This window comes from Lathyrus oleraceus, chromosome 4 (assembly GCF_024323335.1).
Source record: "Lathyrus oleraceus cultivar Zhongwan6 chromosome 4, CAAS_Psat_ZW6_1.0, whole genome shotgun sequence".
Classification (NCBI taxonomy): Eukaryota; Viridiplantae; Streptophyta; class Magnoliopsida; order Fabales; family Fabaceae; genus Lathyrus; species Lathyrus oleraceus.
In genome coordinates, this window is record NC_066582.1 from 324888766 (window position 1) to 324913402 (window position 24637).

Below are 24637 nucleotides of genomic sequence, written 5' to 3' on the forward strand. Positions count from 1 at the left end.
CACGGCCGGTCGTGTTGCCTGACACGGCCAGTGTTGGCTTCGAGACCTCATTTTATATTTTTTTCTGTGTTTTGGCATTGCTGATCCCAGAGGGCATTGTAGGCATTTGCTACATTAAATATTTAACCAGTAATTATTTAGGGGACTTTTGGAGACTGAGAACAGGGACTTTTTACACGATAAGGAATTGGTACGATTGAGATTGGAACGATCAAGAGTTACGGAGAACGAAGGTCCTTCAAGAGCGGAAGGGATTGAAGATCAATGGGATTTCCTATTTCTTGTAATATCTAAATTTTATATTGTATCTTATTTGAATAATATGAGTGGCTAAACCCCCTAATACTAGGGGGTGTCCCTGAATTGATCGTGTAATGACTATAAATTGATAATTTCCTTAATATTATGTTTGTTTGTCAATTTCATTGTGCAATATTCTTAATGCTTTCATTATCATAAAAACAAGGATTGTTATATGGTTAACAATTTGCGAGATTGCAATTGTTAAGGTCTTTGCACAATGAAACTCTAGTAGATATCACCTAGGGCTATGGATACCCTATGGTTACCGATTATATCTTGTTAATTCAGAAGGCTTGGTTTCATTTTAATCGCCTAAGGACTTATAGATTAGAATGAATGACCAAAGGTTTCTCTCTAAGGTCTTAGGAGGAAACAATTTTAAGATCCGATAATTGCAATTTTGAACTGTTTAAGGAGATATACATTCAAGGTCATTACAGGAGATATTCATACATCATCCTTGGCATAATATTATAAATTGTGAAAAAGATTTGTTCTGGTTTTATTTCTCATATAGTGACTTATTACAAACCCTCAACTATTTTTTTTGTTCAATTGAATCACAATTTGAACTCATATTGTTGCGCAGTCCTCGAGATCGATATTTAGGAAACTCCCTATCATTACTACATTAGAAAAATAGTACACTTGCTATTTTCCCGATCAAGTTTTTGGCGGTGTTGCCAGGGATTGCCAAATATAAAGTTTAAATTATTTCAATTGAAATTTTGTTACTCTGCAACTAAAATTTATTTCCGTTAGTTTAATAATTTATTTCGATTAATATCAACTAATTTGTGTCTGATATTTGTATGTGAGGTAAGGCCTCGACTGATTTTCCTTTTTCCGCAGAAATCGAAAGAACTTTGCCGGCAAGACTCAGATAAAATTGATTGGCAAGACTGGAATCAGAACAAGAACAACCTTCCTTTCATTCAGGTTCAGATTTAGGTTTAGAGAGAAAGATCAAAATAACGGGGGAGAATGCACCGCCACCTGAAAGACTGTTGGGTGACTATGGAGGTGCAAATGCACCAACTGGTAGATTAACAATTGTCAACCAACCAGTGAATGTGGCTAATTTTTAGTTACATCTCAGTACTATTAATCAACTTGAAAGGAAGCCTTTCACTGGAAAGGTAAATGACGATGCAAACAAGCATTTGCAGAGGTTTCTGACCATGAGCAACACTCTAAAAATTGATGGTCACACCGAAGAAGCTAAGAAGTTGAGAATGTTCTTGTTCACCTTAGCAGAAGAAGCCAAAGAATGGTTTTATTCTATTCCAGCCGGGAGCATTACATCTTTGGAAGAGATGGAAAAATCCTTCTTGAATGAGTATTTTCCAGCGTCGGTTTTTCTGAGGAAGACGTATGAAGTTCTGAATTTTAAGCAGAAGGACGGGGAAACATTGGGGGACGCCTACAAGAGATTCAAGAGAGTCCTGGTAGCCTGCCCAACTCATAATATGGATCCAACAGAACAAATGCAGATGTTTGTGAATGGTCTCAAAATAAAGACCAAACAGTTGATTGATACCGCAGCCGGTGGCTCTACTAATTTCTCAACAGCCACCGGTATCAAAATGATCATTGAAGCTATTGCTGCTAATAAGCACTTGGAGTTGTACGACAGATATCAAAGCAAACTAGAAGGGGTTATCGATTTAAAGCTGGAAACCAATAAAATCCGTATCGAAGATACTATAGCTGCTGAAATGGAGAAGAAGTTGAAGGTGATGAATATAGGTACCCAATAGGTGGCACAAGTCCAACCTGCTCCTATTGTCTTTTATGAGATTTGTAATGGTCTGCACCAAACAGTGTATTGTTTTGCAACTCCTCAACAAGTTGAGGAAATCAAATTTTTGAAGCAGAATAATCCCTATTCCAACACGTACAATCCGGGTTGGAAGAATCATCTCAATTTCTCATGGAAAGACTCGAAAGGGAACACTCCTCAACAAGGTCAATACCAAACTCAATATCAAGAACAATAGAAACAACAAGCCCCTAAGAAAGCTGATTGGGAGATTGTCATTGAAAGAATGGCAACTCATAATGTTCAATTCCAAGAAGAAACCCGAAACAATAAAAAAAACACCACCCCATCCATAAAAAATCTTGAAGTCCAGATGGGTCAAATAACACAACAATTAGCCTCGAGTTCTCAAGCACAAGGTGCTCTACCAAGTGCAACTGTGACAAATCCTAGAGAGCATAATAATGTGAGCGTTGTGATAACAAGAAGTGGTACATCTCATGAAGTAATTGAGGAGATGGCTGAAGAGGAAGATCAATTGATCGAAGTGGATCTTGAGATCAAAGAAAATGAAGTTGTGAGGGAAGAAGTGGTTGCACCGAAACCAGCAGTGAAAGAAAAATTCATTGAACCTAAGTCGGTCATTAAGCTTCCTTTTCCCACCAGAAACAAGAAAAAAGGCAACATGAGAAAAACTTTGAGAAGTTCCTAGAGTTGTTCAAGAAGCTAGAAATTAACATTCCGCTTTTGGAGGCACTTGAACAAATGCCTACTTATGCCAAGTTCATGAAGGACATCATTTCTAAGAGGCGTACCATCGATACCAACCCGATTATTCTAATCGAAACTTGTAGTGCTATTTTGCTGGGTATGAATATCCCAATGAAGAAGAAAGACCGAGGAGCGATCACTATCCCTTGTACCATTCGAGATAGGTCATTCAAAAAGGCTCTTATTGATCTAGGAGCTAGTGTGAGTCTCATGTCGTTATCCATTTACAAGAAGCTTGGTATATGGGTTGTGCAAGATACTAGGATGACACTCCAATTTGCGGATCATTCGGTTAAGAAACCATATGGTATTGTTGAAGATGTTCTAGTGAAAATTGATAAGTTTGTATTCCCGATGGATTTCGTGATTCTAGAAATGACTGAAGATGAAGAGACCCCTCTCATTCTTGGGAGACCCTTTTTAGAGACGGGAAGATGCTTGATCAACATAGAAGAAGGGACTATGACTTTGAAGGTTTATGATGAGGAATTAAAGATTGATATTCGAAACACCATGAAATACAAAGATGATATTTGCACCAGTCATACTATAGAGGCTCTGGATCAAGTGATGACATGTGATAGTCCTTTGAATGCACCACAGTTACCTTTGGAAAGAGTGTTGAGTTTGTCCATTTTCGACAGTGATAAAGAAGTGGACAACGGGGAATCCGAAGTGCTGGCCATGATGGATGCACAACCCCTTTGGAAAGGATCTCGATCACATCAGTGGGAATATTTACGATTACCTCAAACTAGTGAGGAGGATAAAGAGCCCAAAAAGGGAACGGAGTTGAAACAACTTCCTGAGAATCTCAAATATGTCTTTTTCGATTCTGAAGGTAAATGCCCAGCTATAACAAATTCGAGCTTCAATAGTATCCAAGAAGAGAAGCTCATCCACGTCCTGAAAAAATACAAAAATGCTATTGGATGCACAATTGAGGATTTGAAAGGTATTACCCCCCTGGTGTGAATGCATAAAATTCTCATGGAACGCGACCACAAACCGGTGGTCCAACCGTAGAGAAGACTAAACCCAGCAATGAAAGAAGTAGTTCGAAAAGAAATGGTGAAATTGTTAGACGCAGGTCTTATCTATCCTATTTCTCATAGCCCTTGGGTGAGTCCGATGCATGTGGTCCCAAAAAAGGGAGGGAACACCGTCATAAGAAACGAGAAGAATGAGTTAATCCCTACAAGGACAGTTACAGGTTGACGTGTGTGTATTGACTATAGGAGGTTAAACATAGCGACTAGAAAGGACCACTTCCCATTGTCATTCTTGACCAAATGTTGGAAAGGCTATTCGGACATGATTACTACTGTTTTCTAGATGGATACTCCGTGTATAATCAGATTGTTGTTGCTCTGGAAGACCAAGAGAAGACATCATTCACATGCCCTTATGGCGTGTTTGCATACAGAAGAATACCATTCGGGCTGTGTAATGCTCCAACCACTTTCCAACGTTGCATGACGTCCATCTTCGCTGACATGCTTAAAAAGCATATGGAAGTGTTCATGGATGACTTTTCGATCTTTGGATCCTCGTTTGGTAACTGTTTAACTAACCTTTCTCTTGTTTTAGACAGGTGCCAGAAAGCAAATTTAATTCTGAACTGGGAGAAATGTCACTTCATGGTGCGAGAAGGAATAGTCTTGGGTCACAAAATTTCCTACAAAGGAATTGAAGTCGACCAAGCAAAAGTGGAAGTGATATCTAAACTTCCACCTCCGGTTAAAGAGAAAGGTATCAGGAGTTTCTTAGGACACGTGGGTTTTTGCCGCAGGTTCATAAGAGATTTCTCTAAAATTGCAAAACCGCTGACCATTCTATTGGTCAAGGATAAGACTTTTATGTTTGACGAAGACTGCACCATAGCTTTTGAGACATTGAAAAACAAATTGATTTCAACACCGATTGTTATTGCCCCAGATTGGTCTCTTCCATTTGAGATCATATGTGATGCTAGTGATATTGCTATAGGGGCAGTTCTAGGACAACGAAGAGAGGAGTTTCTACATGTCATTTACTATGCTAGTCATATGCTAAACCCTACATAAATGAACTATGCAACTACTGAGAAAGAGTTATTGGTCGTGGTTTATGCCTTTGACAAATTCAGGCAATACTTGTTAGGATCGAAGGTTTTCGTTTATACTGACCATGCTGCTTTGAAATATTTGTTTGCTAAACAAGATTCTAAGTCGAGGCTTCTAAGGTGGATATTACTCCTCTAAGAATTTGATGTGGATATTAGGGACAAAAGGGGATGTGAAAAAACCGTAGCCGATCATTTGTCCTGAATGTCACCAATTAAAGAAACATAAGAAAAGAGACTGATAAAGGATGAGTTTGCTGATGAACACATCCTAGTTGTCATTGGTATCCCAAGGTTCGTAGACTATGTGAATTATTTGGTAGGTGGTGTGATCCATAACGATTTTGACTCTAACAAGAAGAAAAAGTTTGTTCATGATTGCAGGTTCTACTTATGGGATGACCCATTCCTATACAAGAGAGGAGTAGATGGGCTAGTCAGAAGATGCGTCCCGGAAGAGGAACAAAGGGATGTACTCAGAGCTTGTCATGACTCGAATTATGGAGGACACTTCAGTGGTGACAGAACAGCAGCTAAAGTCCTTCAGTCAGGTCTATATTGGCCCACACTATTCAAAGATGCCCAAGACATAGTCAAGGAGTGCGACAGATGTCAAAGAACGGGCAATATTTCTAAGAGAAATCAAATGACGCAAAATGTTATGCTGGAAGTCGAATTGTTTGATGTGTGGGGAATAGACTTCGTGGGACCGTTTCCGCCCTTATTTGAAAAGAATTACATCTTGGTAGCAGAGGACTATGTGTCAAAGTGGGTGGAAGCGGTGGCATTTCCCACCAATGATTCTAAAGTGGTTGTGACTTTTCTGAAGAATAATATTTTTTTGAGATTTGGAGTGCCGAGAGCACTTATCAGTGATGAAGGTACTCATTTTTTAAACAAACTGATGGAGAATCTACTGAAGAAATATAATGTTAAACACAAGATCGCCACTCTGTATCACCCTCAAACGAGTGGCCAGGTCGAAGTGTTCAACAAGAAGATAAAGCAAATACTGGAAAATATTGTGTGCTCATCTCGAAAAGATTGGGTAGTAAAGTTAGAAGATGCACTATGGGCGTACAGAACAACATTTAAAACGCCTATAGGTATGTCCCCCTATCAGTTAGTTTACGGTAAAGCTTGTCACTTGCCACTAGAGTTGGAGCACAAAGTGTTTTGGGCATCCAAATTCTTAAATTATGATCTTGCCAAAGTTGGTGAATCTCGAATTCTTTAACTCCATGAGCTAGAAGAGTTTAGGAATCAAGCCTATGAGAATGCCAAACTATATAAGGAGAAGACAAAAAAAATGGCATGACCAGAAGCTATAGAGAAAGGAGTTTGTGGAGGGGAAGTTGGTGCTCTTGTTCAATTCCAGGTTAAAACTCTTTCCAGGAAAGTTGAAATCCATGTGGTCAGGTCCGTTCTTGGTTCACATAGTGTTTTCCCATGGAGCAATAGAACTTCAAAATCCTAGTAACATGGATACATTTAAGGTGAACAGACAAAGATTGAAACATTACTACAAAGGCCAAGAAAGTGGTTTGATTGAAAATGTTTGTCTTAGAGGATAAGAGGGACGACCGTCGAGTCATGCGAAACGCAACGCTTCGTGGGAGGCAACACACGCTGTTTAATTCTAACAATTTCAGGTGTTTTGGTGTGGTTCAAAATTTTTGTTTGTAGGTTCGCAAAATAAATCGCACATGACGGAAGGAGAGGTTTGAGCCCAACCTATAGAAGACATTTTGCTAAAAGAGCAAGGAGAATAGATTAAAAAAAACAATTTTTTGGATGAAAACAGGGTCTTGACACGGGTGCCCGTGTCACCTGACACGACCCGTGTCAGGCAAGGCACCCATGGGCATGATTTTTCCAGTAGGCTGACACGGTCGCCCGTGTCATCTGACATGGCCCGTGTCAGCTCTACTGTACGAGGTGGATTTTTACAGTGTCCTGACACGGCCGCCCGTGTCACGGGACACGACCCGTGTCAGGAAGCGTGGTGGGGAAATTTTGAATTTCAAAACTTGATTTTTGTGGCCCCCACTCGGATTCTTCACCAATTAAAACCCTTTTTACTCTCATTTAATCCCTTTAATCAGATTTTTACCTATTCTCTCTCCTATTTTCACTAAACTGTTCTTCTTCCTCCATTCTCTTTCCATTTTTCTCCATAACCTCACCAATAAAAGCTCACTCCTTTACCACCATACACTGTCCAAATCGCCGAATCATTTCACAAAAGTTGCTCCACTCTCCGTCCTTTATTAGTACACGATAATCTTTTCTCCTTATTCCTTACTTTATTTTTGTTCATAAATTTTTGCAGGAACCAATCATGCCGCCTAAGCGAATTGCTAAGGGGAAGCAAATGGAGGCTGAGCCATCAAGGCCTCGGAAAAGGACCACCCGTCATCCAAATTCGCAAGACATAATATTCGATAACCCGGAGCATGAAAGGCGTTACTCATCTCCCGTCAAGCGTAAGATAACACCAACGAGGTATTTATGCTCTAACACTTTAGCTCAATTGGGTATGTCTGAGGAATTGGATAGGATGTTTCATGTGCTAGGCATGCTTGAATTTGTGCACTATGACGTGCCTACATATGAGCGTATTACTTTAGAATTTTTGAGCACTATTGAGTTCAAGGTAAAGAAAGGATGGACAGGTACCACAATGTACTATGGTGGGACGATGCATTTCAGGTTATATAATATTGACCACGAGTTGACAGTTAAGCAGTTGGGTGAGATTCTCCGCTTACCCCTGTATGGCCCCGGAGCCGTTCCGGATAGCTTTGATGCTAAAAAAATTTGGTTGGCCATCACGGGGCGAACCGATTATGTGGAAAAGGGGGCTAAAGCATCTGGAATTTAGAACCCCTGTTTCAGGTATGCTTAGAAGGTATTGGCTTTCACGCTCTTCGGTAGAGGTGATAGTACAGGTGTGGCTACTCAGAGGGAGCTTTATTTTCTGTTTGACATGGAAAACCGAGTTACTGTGAGAGTTGTAGCATTTGCAGTGGACTACCTCGATAGAGTGGGAATAGCGGCTCAGGGGGGAATTTCCATTGGAGGCATAATCACACATATTACCCACCATTTCGGTTATGACTATGTTGCACTAAATGAGACACCAGTGTTAGGTAAGCATAAGATGGACATGAACACGTTGTTTCAGCAAGGTATGATATCCCAAATCTCTAATTATTATGCTTTGATGAGTTCTAGTCAGTTTATCATGGCACTTCCTGACCCTACAAGAATAAGCATTGCCAACGCTGCTAATTTGCTATATGAGAGTGTCGTCCAAGATGATATGGACGAGCATAATGATGACCCATTTGATACAGGTGACCAACAAGAGGAAGAGGTGCAAGAGCAGTTTATCCCTCCGCATGAGGACACCACACATACAGCTGCCGGGTCGTGATATATGACACGGAATCAATGGTCGTGGGTGCAAACTAAGATCAACGATCTCCGAGCAGAGCAAACACGCCAAGGAATAGAGCAAGATCATCAAGGTAATGTTATAGTGAGATGCATGTGATGATGCAATGACTGATGTTGCAATTTCCTCCATCGCAGTGAGGTTGTGTGAGTCCCCCATCTATCTTGGATTAAACATTGCGGACAATGCTTGGTTCAAGTGTGGGTTTTTTTTATTAATTATTCTTATTATTTTAAGCATTTTATTATTTTTGTTTAAGTAATTAGTTGTGTGGTATTTTGTGTGTTACAGATAGAGGATATTCGTGTCGGATGAATGATGAGGCTTGGAGCGATTGGATGAAAGACACACCCCTCTACTTGCTCTTCTAGAAACCCCCGATAGTTGATGTTGTTGATCTGAATAATCGGACGCGATTTTATGTCATTGGACTACACAGGAATACTCTATACCTGAAGTGAAGACGAGGCTACATCACACTGAGAGGTATCTTGGAAACTTGTATGCTATAGAAAGATGGTGAGAATTACAAAAAGCCAAACACTTATCATCATGAGAGCTTTTTAGGTATGTCTCTGTCACTCTGAGTTTGCATAAGTAGATATTGGAATTTCATAACACACATGTACACACTGAGACATTTTTTTTGTTTTAACCCCGAGCCTTTCCAGCCAACTCGTCATTATTACCCTTCGTTTACCCAATTCAAGCCATATCCCCTGTTGTTTGTTTTTAAACCACTGTAAATAACCGTAAGCCAAAACACTACCTTACCTTGCTTGGATAAGTGTTGTTGACTGCTGATCTATGGAAAATCCTAAGTTTGGGGTTGGGACACCGATGAGAAAAATAAGAGCCAATGAATCCTAACAAGAACGGTGTCCAAAAGAAAAAACCTCTTAATTGAACGATTGAACACAATGATGAGGATAGAAACACGGACTCTGAGCCTAAACCACTAGTTTCTCCTTTTTGTTTATTTTTTCCACCTTGCACCTAATCCTCATTACAACCTAAAAAGCCCTCGAATAGTGTGTGTGGTATGTTTTTGTTATGAAGATATATGTTATTCAAACCTAAGAATTGACTTTGCACGCTCTGTTTTTGAGTGAAAACACTTTGACCCCGAGATATTTGGTGAGAGTGTGAAAAGCTACAGGTTCAAAGGTGCGTCAATGTGAAAGTGTAGCAGAACATCGGAAGTCGAGGAAGAGTAGAACAGTGAACGAAAAGTGAAAAGGGGAGTCGCGAAAGATAACAGTAGTATTGTGGAAGCGAATTTAGGGGTGACCGTCCTGCTGTTCCGAGCATCACTTGAGGACAAGCAATGAGATAAGTTTGGGATTATGATCGGTCTCCAGTTCTACTTGTTTCTGACACTCATTCGGCATAAATTCACGAAGTCTGTAACAGATTATTCTACCTATTTATGTTATTTTGTCTAGTAAATTAGATATTTGCATTTCTACTCGGTTTTGATTATTATCTTTGGTTTGCGTCATTATACACCATTATATGTCTCTATGTGGTAGTTCGATTGGTTTTAGGTGTAAGCAAGAATACCCAAAGACTCACCAAGGGAATCGAACGTTCCGGGCTCGTCGGAAGAAGAAATTTGAAGGTGCAGTAGCCTTGACACGGCCACCTGTGTTACCCAACACGGCCCGTGTCAGGGGAATGACAGTCAGGTGCTAAAACAAGGAGTTGACACGGGTTCCCGTGTCAGCGGACACGACCCGTGTCAGCAACCCTGGAAGGGGCGTGTTGGAGGTTGGGCATCAGTCAGCCAACACGGTCGGTCGTGTTTCCTGACACGGCCAGTGTTGGCTTGGACACCTCATTTTATATTTTTTTCCTGTGTTTTGGCGTTGCTGATCCCAGAGGGCATTGTGGACATTTGCTACATCAAATATTTGATCAGTAACTATTTAAGAGACTTTTGGAGACTAAGAACGGGGACTTTTTACACGATAATGAATTGGTACGTTTGAGATTGGAACGATCAAGAGTTGTGGAGAACGGGGGTCCTTCAAGAGCGGAAGTGATTGAAGATCAACAGGATTCCCTATCTCTTGTAATGTCTAAATTATATATTGTATCTTATTTGAATAATATGAGTGGCTAAACCCCCAAATTCCAGGGGGTCCCTGAATTGATCGTGTAATGACTATGAATTGATAATTTCCTTAATATTATGTTTGTTTGTCAATTTCATTGTGCAATGTTCTTAATGCTTTCATTATAAAAAAAATAAGGATTGTTATATGGTTAACAATTTGTGGGATTGCAATTATTAAGGTTTTTGCACGGTGAAACTGTAGTAGATATCACCTAGGGCTAGGGATACCCTATGGTTACCGGTTATATCTTGTTATTTCAAAAGGCTTGGTTTCATTTTAATTGCCTCAGGACTTGGAGATTAGAATGAATGACCAAAGGTTTCCCTCTAAGGTCTTAGGAGGAAACAATTTTAAGATCTGATAATTGCAATTTTGAACTGTTTAAGGAGATATACATTCAAGACCATTACATGAGATGTTCATACACAATCCTTGGCATAATATTATAAATTATGAAAAAGATTTGTTCTACTTTCATTTCTCATACAGTGACTTATTACAAACCCTTAACTATTTGTTTTGTTCAATTGAATCATAATTTAAACTCATATTGTTTTGCAGTCCTCGAGATTGATATTTGGAAAACTCCCTATCATTACTACATTGGCAAAATAGTACACTTTCTATTTTCCCGATCAATCCACAAGACAAGAATGTCAGATAGAAACCCATTTCCTTTGGACTATCAAGTAAACAACAAAGATATAATCATCCAAGCAATTAATAAGAAGACCAAATGGTATCAAATAAAGATAACCAAACATCCAAGCAAGCAACTCCAAAGCAAGCAATCTTCAATGTCCTTCAAATGTATCAGATGAAATATCCCTTGAAACATACTCACAGAGACAAGCATCAGATAGAAACAATAAGATCAAAATAACAACTTAAGCACAGAGACAAAGTGAGTATAACTGATTAACCAAGGGGAGTCTCAAGCTTGTATCAGATGAATGGCACTGGCCAAGAAAGGTCTCAAATTAATGGCATTGGCCAAGAAATTCCATAGCTCAGGAATGTTTCCTACTCTAAGTCCAAAGTCAACTCAAATCACAGACAGAGGTCCAACAGTCCACTAATGTATTTTTTAGGGTTTTTATTTTTTATAAAGTGTTTTAAGGTCCTAAGACCACAAACAAGACAAAATCACCAGCACATAATATAATACAAGCACAAAATATGGCTCAAGTGAGCAAAGTGAAAATGACTGAAACATAAACAAGTTGCATGAAATGTAAATGACAAATGGATGATAAAATGCATAAATTTAAATTGCATAAAATAAAGTCAATGCAAAATATGTTAGTCAATGTTAGTGGAAGAAGAGAATGGTTTAATTCATTTTTTGGAGAACACTCAACCATCCACTCACAAGCATGAAGATATGAACCAATACATCATCCATGATAAGGGCTCCAACTTGGATAAATCAACAAGTATGCTACTAGATCTCACAAAATGGAAAAAAGGTTAAATTTTCACACAATACCATGAGGAATGGGAGACTTACAATCTCACTTACAAAAATGTTATGCCTTTAGGACAAATTTAGCTCTATGTTAAGCAATTGTAGTTGGACTTAAGTAGAAGTCACAACTATATGAGATTGGGCAATAAAAATATTGGTGTTAATGCATGCTAGAGACAAGGTATAATGACCAAGCTCCTAAAGCATACCACACACAAAAATAAAAGAGGATGAACCTATCTTAATCAGGCTCATATTGATTCATCTATCACAAGGTCATTGATGAATCAACTAGCATTTGATTTCTAGAGAAATCATTGGCCAATGAGGGATTGAGGAAGAAGGATATGAAGATGAAGAGATGAAGTGAAAATAATCCCAAATTTATCAAGGCATGAACCTAACTTGATTAATACTATCCATTCATCTTGAGGGATGAAGTTCAAACTTCATCAACCCCCTAAATCCAATAGTATTGATCAAACTGAAGTCCAATTCAACCAAGATCAAGGCCAAACAGAAGATGAGTCAACACAAAGTCAAACAAATGCTCAACACAATTTTAAAGCAATTAAACAATTTAAATTCAATTTTTAAATGAATGAAAATGCATTTAAAAAGATGAAAAACCTCAAATCCCTTCAAATCACCAAACAAATGGCCAAGGGACTTAGAAAAAAGTAAAAAAATCATTAAATTCACTAAAAATATCAAATCCAATCAAAAAAATAATTTTAATTCAAAAAATGGAAGAAGAAATTATTTGAATTTTTTTGGTGAAAGTCCCATATTTTTTGGATTAAAATTGAATTTATAATGAATTAAATGAGAAAATGCTAATTTAAATATTAAATAAGAAAATCAAATAAATCAAAAAAACAAGGGCCATCAGATATCCCTCATTAATTGAGGTGGCAGATCTGACGGTCGCGCGCATCATGTTCATGGTGTTCTAAAGTTAATGTGTGTGTATGGATGGTAATCAGATTGGATGAAGGAGATTAGAACATGGACCAAGGATCAAATGGCTTTGATTGATCCAGCGCACCACCGGAGCCCTAGCTCCAGTCACCCTCGCCAGACTGGTCAGGACCAAATGTTCAAAAAAATGGATGGATCATATACTGTTTTGAAGAGAAAATCATGAGGATCTTGAATCTGACCTCTAATTTTTTCAATTTTCACTATATAGGAAGATATGTGGAATTGATAATTGAGGTTCCATAACTGAGTTGCTTCGATTTAACCTAAAAACAACTCAATCTTATTGCCTACATTGATAGGACTTTATCCAAGCAAAAAGGTTGATAAATGAGAGAGAATTAAAGAAGGAAAGTTTGAGAAATTTCACCTTTGGGTTGTAGTGATTTGACTTGATCTCGATGCAAATCTTCTTGGCTTTGCTTCCTCTTGCTTGCAGGAGATGATTAGAACAAAAATGGAGGTGAACCCTTGGAGTTCTAGATCAAAAATAGAAAGTGAACTAAAACTCGATTTCAAAGGAAATCTTCAAGGTATTTTTTCAATGGAGGCTATAGGGTTGTTGATTAAAGCTTGGGTAGGGGTCCTCCAATGCCGAGGCAATGACAATGTATTTATAGGCTCTTGAATTCATTTCCACGCCACTTGAAAAATTGGCCAAAACTAGCAAGTTGTGTGCATGGATGCATGGGCGTAAAATTAGGCCCAAATAATCATATGGTCCACTTCCAATTCGTGTACAATTAATGTTGAGATCATAACATGGAAGCATGCAAAAGAGATTAACATTTGAGTGCAAAAATTTCCAAAACAAGCCATCCAAAGGAACCATACGCAAGTCCCTCAATTTTGATCCAAATGGAATGATCTTGGACTCTTTGTAAAGATAGCATGAAGGGGAACAACTTTTATGTTGGAGATTTTTCCATTTGAGACTTGGAACTTGTTGAATTCTGACCATGAAGTTGGAGGAATCAAACATACTTGAAAACTTTCTAAGTTAAAAGTCAAATGACCCCTTTTTCCACCTTGAATAACTTTTTCTATGAGCTTCAAATAGATTTAGTTCCTTCTACAAAGTTGTAGCTATTTCAATTATAGTAAATTTGGTCACAAATTTAACACCATTTGGAAATTTCATGGTGGAGTTATGGATTTTAGAATTTGGGGAAAATTGTTTGTTCCATGATAATGGCCAAAATGGACCTATAATGTTTCCTCATGGCACGTGCCTTTGCAAGTAGAATTTGACATTTCTCAAAGAAGAAAGGTTGAAGAAGACATCTTGAAATTAATCATGAGACTTGTATATTCTTCATATTATACAAATTGAGCAAGCTATGGTTCTTGGAAGTTGACCTTCCATCTAGGGCACAAACAAAATGACCTATAATATTTCACCATAAAAATGACTTTAAAAGAAAAATTAGATCTTGATTCCAACATGGAATTTGTTTGTAATGTCATAAAGAGTAACTTTTCTCTTGTAATAATTTTCATATGACAAAAATTGTAGGAGATAGGGTCTAGGGAACCCTAGATTTGACTAGTTGACTTTTCGGGTCAACCTCCTTGAACCAACTTGCAAAGTTGAATTTCTCTTGCTATTTGGGGCTCATGGAGGATCAAATATGCTTAATATGATGTTCAGTGAAGTATCTCATAATATCCTTGACCAAATGTTGAAGAAATTTTCTGAGGAAGGCACACAAGCTATCCAGATGAATTAGGGCTTCCTTGACAAACAAGCTTCAAACTCTTGATCAATTCTTGGCCAAAATAAAAAATTAAGAACATGGGGATCCATATATGATGCTTAGAACTAAATTGGACCATTGCATGCTTGGTACCTTGCATTGAGGGTGTTAAACCCTAGTTGTGAGCTTGATGAGGCACATTTGGACATACACACTACCTACAAAAGAAACAAAGCTACACTAGACATATTTTTGGATTTTGGTTAGTAAACAAAGAAAATAAAGTATGATAGAGTCAAAAATGCTTGGTAATCTCTCTCAATGCAGACCCAATGAATGAAAGGTGAGTAGGATGAAGGAAAATAATGATCCAAAACGCAGCGGAAATTAAAAAATTTCCTTTAGTGATCCTTGTGAACGGACATGATCAGTGATAGAAACCGTTACCTCTTGTGGAGATTGAAACCTTTGATGCAGATCTAAGGAGTGATCACAAGCGTTGAATGGTGACAACACCTTTACTCAGTCCATACAAACACATTCCTTCAGTCTCACTGCTAGCTGCTACGAATGAAGGCTTTGAGAGAGAGAGAGAGAGAGAGAGAGAGAGAGAAACAAAATTTCATCAAATGAAATGCTTCTGCAAAAGGGTTCTATTTATAGAACCACTTGTGTGGGTTGCAAGCTAAAAATCCCACTTAAGTGTATGTGGCCCATATCTTATGGTATACCGAAAATCACTTAAGCGTGTGGTATCTTACCATATTATGTATTCTACTTAAGTGCGTCATACCTTACGATGTTCTACAATTCACTTAAGTGCACTATATCTTATGGTTGTCATACCCCAAAATTCACCCTACCCTTCATAAAGTTCATCTAGGTCACTAACCCTAATCATATGCATAGCCTTGCATACATTTCAATTCATATGCATGATCATGCTCCAATACAAGAGAACAGGTATCTTGGATTCCAAGCTTTATGTTTGCACTTAGTGGAAGTTAAGGCTTCTCTGCAATTAAAGGTGGCTCAATCAATCAAACCCTAATCGGAGGTGGCTCTTGGGGTTTGTGGGTGTTCTTATCATTGGTAACTCAACTTTGGCTAAGTGGTGAAGCAAAGCCCTAATCGTGGGATCCCCACTTGATCATGGTTGCCACAAACTCTAACTATATCTTATACTCGTTGTATGACCTCCTAAACCCTATATAATGGGTCCACCATCATTCCATTGTGGGTGTTTCTCTTACTTAATCAAGCTTCACCCAATAACCTCATGGTCATGGGTTATTCGTGTTGGATTTTTGGTTTCGATTCCATGGATTACTTGCTCCCAGATGTGCATCTTGTGCTTGTCCATGTCCATTCCCTACTGTCATCTGGTCATTGGCCATTTCATTTGTTGTCATATCCTTGTTTCATGCTTGCCTTTGATCGTTTGGGTCATTAATGGGCCCTCAGGTTCATGGCTAATGGTTCATTCGTAGGTTTTTGTGTGGGTTCTTCCCCATTATGCAAATCCCATTCAATCCATTTCAAGTAACATGTTCGTATATTAAGTCAATTCATTTAATTGGCCAATTTCATGTTCATCCATAAAATAGTCCTTACATACAAAAAAGGTGCAAAGAAATGTATAACACAGTGCAAAACTCATTTTTGGATGTTTCTGCTCTGTGAGTCGACTCATTGACTCGATGCAAACCCCATGGGTCCGAACAGGCCGTCTCACAGGTCGACCTAGTTCTGGGAAACCTGGTTGAATAGACTCATCTAATCCTTGCGGCGACACGTTCTCCGTTTTCCTTTGAACCATTTCGCCACGGGTCTCGACGGGTCGACCCAATTCTGGGAAATCCTGTTTGAGTCGACTCACCCACTCCTTACGTCGACTCATTTCCCATGTTTATCTGAACCAGTTCGCCACGGGTCCGAACAGGTCAGCTAGTAGGTCAACTCAACCCTGGAATATCCTCTATTTGAGTCGACTCCTCCCCTGTTTGAGTCGACTCAACCTGTTCCTTGTAGCAAGTTTGACAATGTTGCAAGCTGCTAAAACACTACAAAGAACAAATCCTTGTCATACCCACACAAACGTAATAATTCACATTCTTTGCATTAACCTACAATTGCAAGTCACACTTGAGCTTAATTATTATACCTTGCACCTAAGCTAATTGACTAATAGGTCATAAACAAGACTTCAAGGCCAAATCCACTTAAAGGCAACCTGCTACAACCAGTCATTTTTGGAATCACTCAAAACCAACCAACTAACCGATTAACTAATCCAACCAACTAATTTCCAACTCAGTGAGTTAACCAACTAAACTCACTGAGTCCACTTCAACTAACTCCTAAGCTGACACCTAACCTGAAAATAACTAACTCCGAACCTCCATTGGATCCAAACCTATAACCTATATAAACACAAGGGGGAGAAATAACTCAGGACCTTTTTTCTAATCACTCTCAAATTACTCATTGCAAATGCAACTTTTCTCACTTCATCTTCTCCAATTCCTCTCCCTACACAAACCTCAAGTCACCATTGGAGCAAGCTTCACATTGAAGTTTGTTATCAATTGAGCTAAAGCTCTTGCACTCAATAATCATACCTACATGCACATAATCAACATCAACAACAATAATCTAATTCAGAATTTTTCAAAGCTAATTCTTGAAGAAGAGGAGTTCATAGTAGAAGTAGAAGGTTAAAGGTTCAACGTAGCATACTTTTGGTTTTCTCTTCTTCATCTTCATCACTCCCAAGTTTAAACAAGTTCCAAGATAATCCTTCGTCTTGCAGGTCGGTGAACCTTCACTCGCTTTGCTGAATTTTTATGCTTCAATGTAGCGAATGTAGTGGAGGATCAAAACCCCCAGGTTTGGTGGTTTGATTCTCCTCCACCTCCATTTAATTTCATATTTTGTGCTCAGGATTCTTGATTTTGATTGCTTAATTTCTAGAATTAGTTAAATCCGTGGTCAGAATAGATGAGGAGTTAGGATAGAAGAGTTTGAGAGGAGTAAGAAATTGTTGCTTTTTCTTGAATCCGGCCAACTCTGCCGCCTCCGGCACGATGGTGTCGGGACTCCGGCGGTGGCTCTGTTTTGCCTTGATACTTTGAGTGGTTGACTGGTCCAAGGAGTGTTTACTCCATATTTTCACTGTCACGTGCAGTAGTAACATTCATGTTGATAGCAATTTTTGTGTTCATTATTGTGCTGAATTTCAGCAGGCCCTGCTGATTGGGCCTTAGGCCTAGCACTTGCCCCTCTTGATCTGTTTGCATACCCCTGGCCTGACATTGTTCATCTTAATCATGATAAATCCCATAATTGATTTAGTCAATTCCAATTTTAATTCTGTTTTTTGTTATTAATCATGATGTTGCGTTTTGTATGAAATAGATTTTAATTCCTTTTTTTTATGTTTAGGATTTGGCATAATTTTAGAGTAATTAGCTTTATTCATGCTTAATTAGGTTAATTAGCATTAGGTTTAATTTCTATAATTTTCCAGAATTAATTTTCATGTGATTAACCATGCTATGTTCAGAATTTCGTTTGATTTGCCATGTTAACTTCCATGTACATGATTAGTCTCACTTTGATTTTGGTTACATTTTGTTTGTGGTTAATGACTAAATTGAAAAGTTCATTTCAATTTAATTTGGTATATGTTTGTTCATTAAGATCATCACATCATCATATCATCACAACATTTTATCCATTTGTTTAGCATTTTAATTAGCATTTTAATTCCATTTTATTAATGCATACTAACCATTGTGGTTTTTTTTGTGGTGACATATGAATGAGAGATCCAAACACCATCCAAGTTATTCCTATTATTTTCTATTCATTAGTTTGTATTGTTTGAAGTGTCATGTCACTTGTATGGTTTAGGCATGGTACATGAGTTTAGATTGTATTTCCCTTTCATGCTTTCATGTTGTATTGTGTGGATCCCCCCTTTTGGGGTTAAATGTTCCCTCCACCCCTTAGTCATGTAATAGCTTAGATTTATTGCTTTCTAGTTAGTTCACCATGCATGTTAATAACCAAGATAAAATACAAAACGATAAACAAAGCATTTCAAAAGCAACAAAAGGTACTTGATTAAATGTCAAGTTGTTTTGCAAATAAACTCACACCATTGCAACGTGAATGCTTGATCAAACGTCAAGTATTCCCCATCCACTCCATAATCCATTCTATCATCTCTTCTACATTCTCTTCTCAAACTCATTCTATCTCTCACCTCCATTCTTCACTCACATTTTTCATAATAAATTCAAATGCTTGATCCAACGTCAAGTTCCTTCTTCAAAACCTTTTCATAACAAATTGGAATGCGAAATAGAGTGTACGTGTTTGTACACAACATTCAAGTAATTGGGTTATCGGTCGTACCTCGCCTGAGGACCTGAAACTTGACTTTCCCTCTTAAAATATCTAATGATTCAAACAAGTTAGATCTAGGTGCTACGAGGGAGAAAAAGAGTAGTTAGGACTTCATTGTCCTCTCGATTCCCAAGTACTCCGATTGTTGACTGTACTTAGTCAAGGGTCAGATACTTGTCGCCCTCTAAGTTCCAATGATTAGACTTACCAAACTCTTTTCACAATTCAAATCTATTTTCTTAGATGAAAAAGAGTGGTTAGGACAACATTGTCCTCTCAACTCCCGAGTTAATAGACTGTTGATTGTATCTAGCCAAGGATCTGATGCTTGTCTCCATACGTAAAATCAATCCCAACAAATTAAATCATATTTTTCCTTAGGGATTTCTCTTGAAAACCTTTCAATAAGGACGCATTACTTCTGTTCTACCGTGAACGAAGCTTAAGCCTCCATGTGCGAGCAAGTAATGTTTAACTGCTAGAGTGCGAACCAAGTGTATCCATTTTACCGCAAACAAGCAAATACTTTCTACTCACATGATAGAGTATACAAGCAAGTGAACAGTACTCTTCAGTAAAAACAACCAACAAATGTTCCGTTTGTGAGCCGAACTACGGAGCTCTGATTTCGCTATTGCACGTATGGGGATACATATGCACAAGGGTCCAAATCCTTGGCGAGCACATTAAATTAAAACTTATTATCTCCCCCACCTAATCCTATCATATCATTCCCAATAGCAAGCAACTTACATATAAACAAACATCCATACGCATTTGATACGAGCAAGTGGTTCCCATGGAGTACCATGGATGTGAGTGGTGCTAATACCTTCCTCTTGCATAACCGACTTCTGAATCCTCTCTTAGTTGCGAGACCATTTCTCTCATTTGGGGTTTTATCTTTATTTTCCCTTTCCTTTTGAATAAATAAAATCCGGTGGCGACTCTGTATTTTTCGTGGCGCTTCAACTGGCGACTCTGTTGGGGACAATATGGAGTTCCCATAAGCGAGACAAGCCTAGCTTGCATGTATCCTTTTCCTTGGATGTTTATCTTTGTTATTACTTGCTTTACTTATACGATTCCTGTTATATATATATATATATATATATATATATATATATATATATATATATATATATATATATATATATATATATATATATATATATATATATATATATATATATATATATATATATATATATATATATATATATATATATATATATATATATATATATATATATATATATATATATATTATTGTGATGTTGTGGGATTGGATCTACTATAGAGTGAGAAGCCCAATACACAGGCTTAGAGAGTTCACCTAAGATATGAGGGCTCTTCGTATTGACCTGTCGGACGTAGTTGTCTTGAAGGGGAGATGCGAAGATCCTGCTTGAAGTAGATTGTTTTTGGAGTTTTACTAGCACATGAGTCACGTTCGCGCTGACAGCCATTCTTCCCAAGTGGGTCTATGACTCCAAGGACCTTTAGACAATCTTTGGCTTTTGAGGTTGAAGGAAACTTCACTTAGAGGAGGTCATCCCGAAAGTGTTGTTGGCCCACAAGTATTTTATGTCGACGACGACACTTTCGCCTCATGATCCGTGAATCTAAGCATCTTTAGAAGTCTTAGTACTCACCTCGTGAGGTTACATGGGTTTCTTGTAGGTAAAATTAACCTCCAACATACCTTGAATCTACAATGATCTTGTCCTCTTGTAGCACATGCATTCATAACATATCGCATTTGCATACATACTCGGGCCTGATTCTCGGAGAACCCTAAAGGTTTGTGATTGTGCAGTGGACATTCCAAGATGGGCTCAGAAAGAAGGAATACCCTTCCACTCAAGTTCAAGCTTCCAAGAGTGGATACCCTAATAACTCTCCGCAGCAAGATCACTCCTTGTAAGAAGAACAATTTCATCTGCAGATATAGGAGGATGCTTGATCTCCTCACTACTCCGATAGACGTCTCAGCTCTGGTAGCCTTATCCCAGTAATATGACCCACCACTCAGATGTTTCACATTCAGGGACTTTCAGTAGGCTCCAACAATTGAAGAGTATGAGAAGCTCCTAGATTGGTATGTGAAAGACCACCCTCCCTTCGCGAAGCTGGGTGAACCATTGATGCCTGAATCAGTCGCTGAAGCACTCCACCTACCTATTGAAGAGGTATCTCTTGGTCTGAGACCTAGGGGGTTTGCCATAAAGTTCTTGGAAGACAAGGCATGGGCCTTGGAGAAAGAGGGGAAATGCTTCCTTTTAATGTCATTCTAGCTCTACTGATTTATGGAGTCGTCCTGTTCCCAAATAACGACGACTACATAAACCACTCCATTATCAGTGTGTTCGTGTCTAGGAATCATGTCCCTGCATTGGTGTCTGATGTGTAGTATTGCTTGCACACTAGGCATGAGAAGAGAAAGGGTGTGGTACTGAGTTGTGCTTCATTGTTGTATACTTGGCTCTTATCTCACATGCCTCAGAAGGGGCCTTGGGTGGACTACTTGAAAGACGTGAGATGGTCCCAAAAGTTTTCTTCCCTTACGGCTGAAGTTTTGGTTTGGCACCTTCCTACCTCCAACATAGAACAAGTTATCATGAGCTGTGGAGACTTCCCGAATGTGCCATTCATGGGTCCACGAGGTTGCATCATTTACAACCCTTCGTTGGCCCTGAGGCAGTTGGGATACCCGATGGAGAAAGAACCAAGGGTTAAATTACCGAAGGACTTCATCTTTCCTGGTTTGGGAATAGAGGACCCAACTCTATTGCAAAAGGTTAAGAGAGCTTAGACCCATATTCATCGCTAAGGCAAAGAGCTAGGCAAGCGTGACTGCCGAGCTAAAGAGCTGTATCGCCAGTGGGTGATGCAAAGGGCCGAACAAGTCAAGCTACCGTACAGTGTGGATGTCCAGATTCCCCCTCCAGAACCAGAACCAGTATATGCTTCTAAGGAGGAAGTAGATGCACTGAAAGCAATTAGCACATAGTTAACGAAAGAGAACAACGACTTGCGATCGAAGCTTCACGCATTGGATAGAGACCATGCTAAGTTGAAAAGGAAGAATGAAGAGGATCTCGAGATTTTGTCAGAAAGCATAAAGAAAGCAAAGCTTGAGGAAGACCTCAAAGAGAAATACTAAGATGGTTTAGCTCAAGCAGATATGGGGTTGAGTTCTCTTCGAAAATAGTTGAAACAAGCGGAAAAAGAACGAGGTGACAACCACCGTTGATTCAAGTTGGCTATCAAAGAGAAGAAGGCATTGAGAGATGCATCCGACCTGGATATTCATGATCTCAAAATTTCCCTCTGCGAGGCCAATGCGAAGATAGAGGTGGAACGTCGTCTTAAGGAGGAAGCAATCAGGGTTTCCTATGTTACCCCTCAAATCTGGAGAGAGAAATGTCACAAAGTTGAACTTGCCATCTCGAGTGCCAAACATTGGAAAAATCGTTTTTCTGCTTTGAAGAATGAGAGTTTGGGCTGGCTCAAGGAGAAGGCTCAGATGAATAGCCTTCTTGATACCTATGTTGGGTCTATCAACTTGTTGCAGCCTGCAGCCGCTTTGTACCGAGCCAAGTATGATTGCTTAGCAAGGCTCTGCAATGAATTAACCCAAGAAGTTCCTTAGAAGCTATAGAATGCTCTAGAAGATGCTGATGAGAAGACCACTCCCCACTCTATACTCTGATTTCTCTACCTCTGTGACCGAATGATGAAAAGGTTCAAAGTTGAGTTAAAGAAGATGAAAGAGCGAAAAGCAAAGCGTGCCATTTGATCATAGCTCCTTGTTTCCTTTTTCATGTTTTGAATTACTTTACTTCATACCTTTGTAATTGTAGTATCAAATTCATGAGTAAAATTTCTTGATTTGTGTGAAGTCGGTGTTCCTAATTTATATGTCTATTCTATAATTCTTTATTGTCGCATCATGAATCATATAAGGTTTCCCCGAGAATAAAAAAAATGAACATGCATCATGCATCAATCATTTATTCATGCATTTCATAATATATCCAGTTGGTCTCACCATTATATTGGCTTTCTATCCAGTATTTCTCGCCGTCAAGCTGACCCCCCACTTCTATAACACCCGAGCTAAGCAAAAGATAGCTATGGAAATAATTCAATAAAACCAGACTGCCATGCAAGAGGAGATGGCTCAAGTGAGGACCCAATTGGGGCAACTCATGGACATCATGCAGAATGTCGTTCACCGACAAGAAGAGAATCGTCAGGCTAACCCAGAAGCCAATGTCAATGTGAACACTACCAATCCCATCATCGGGAATGGGGTTCCGATCGTCACTCAGACCCATGCTGAAGGGATGCCTACCAATCTGATTACTGCTCACACTTACCATGTCCCTATCCATGGGATTCTCAAGCTGGTACAGAGGACTATAATGGAGACTTCTTCGTGCCCAGGAATGAATCGGTTTACGAGACTTTCATACCGCCACAGATCGAACTCGAAAGGAAACTCAAAATGATGGATGAAAGAGTCTGAGCCATTGAAGGTCCTAACACCTTTAGGCTGGAAGCTGCTGACATGTGCTTAGTCCCAGGGGTCAAGATCCCATCTAAGTCCAAAGTACCTACCTTCGAGAAATATTATGAGACTACTTGTCCCAAGACCCATATCAGGTCCTACTGTAGGAAAATGGCGGCTTATTCAGGCGACGAAAAGCTACTGATACATTTCTTCCAAGACAGTCTCAACGGAGCATCCCTAGAATGGTACGTACGGCTTGAACGCTCGCATGTGCATTCTTGAAGAGAGTTAGCTGAAGCTTTCTTGAAGCACTATTAGTATAACATCGACATGGCGCCTAATAGGACACAACTTCAGAGTTCGACTCAGAAATCTGAAGAATCCTTCAAAGAATATGCACAAAGTTAGAGGCACCTAGCTGCTGGGGTCCAGCCTCCCATGCTTGAGAAGGAACTGGTTGATATGTTCATGGATATACTCCAAGGCCCATACCTGGACCGACTGATAGGGAGTACTTCTGCCAGCTTCTCTGATCTCGTTGTCGCTGGAGAATGGATCGAGAACAGTCTGAAGACTGGAAAAATCCAAGGTCCTGCTGTTGCTTCTAATGGGACAAAGAAACCATATAGTGGTTTTCCCAAGAAAAAAGAGGGAGAAACCAATGCTGCATCAACCTCCAAGGGGAAAGGTAAAGCTTATCGAACCCCATAATATAAAGTTGCATAAGTGACTCCCAACAACTATCAACAACCGACATACGCCATTCCTGTTGTTCCACAACAAGTCCCATATCAACTGCTTGTCCAGTACCAACAGCCGTACACACTAAGTCCAAACAATCATCAACAATATCAATCGGGCCAACAACGTCCGAGAAGACAAGAGATGAGACTCAACCCTATTCCCATGAGCTGCAGTCAACTATTGAACCATCTGTTAAATGGTTCTCTTATTAAGCTAAGGGAAGCCAGGCCTCCGCTGTCCCCACTACCACTAGGCTATGACGCTAATGCACATTGTGAGTTCCACACTGAGGCAC

At 39.2% G+C, this 24637-nt stretch overlaps 1 protein-coding gene across 1 annotated transcript; it reads left to right on the forward strand.

Annotated features, from left to right (window-relative positions):
* The first annotated feature begins 2830 nt into the window (after positions 1 to 2830).
* LOC127137293 (uncharacterized) lies at positions 2831 to 6177 on the forward strand. The gene is made up of 2 exons (XM_051063764.1): positions 2831 to 3791; positions 5264 to 6177. The coding sequence occupies exons 1-2, from the start codon at positions 2831 to 2833 to the stop codon at positions 6175 to 6177; spliced, it is 1875 nt and encodes a 624-aa protein (XP_050919721.1).
* Positions 6178 to 24637: the final 18460 nt, after the last annotated feature.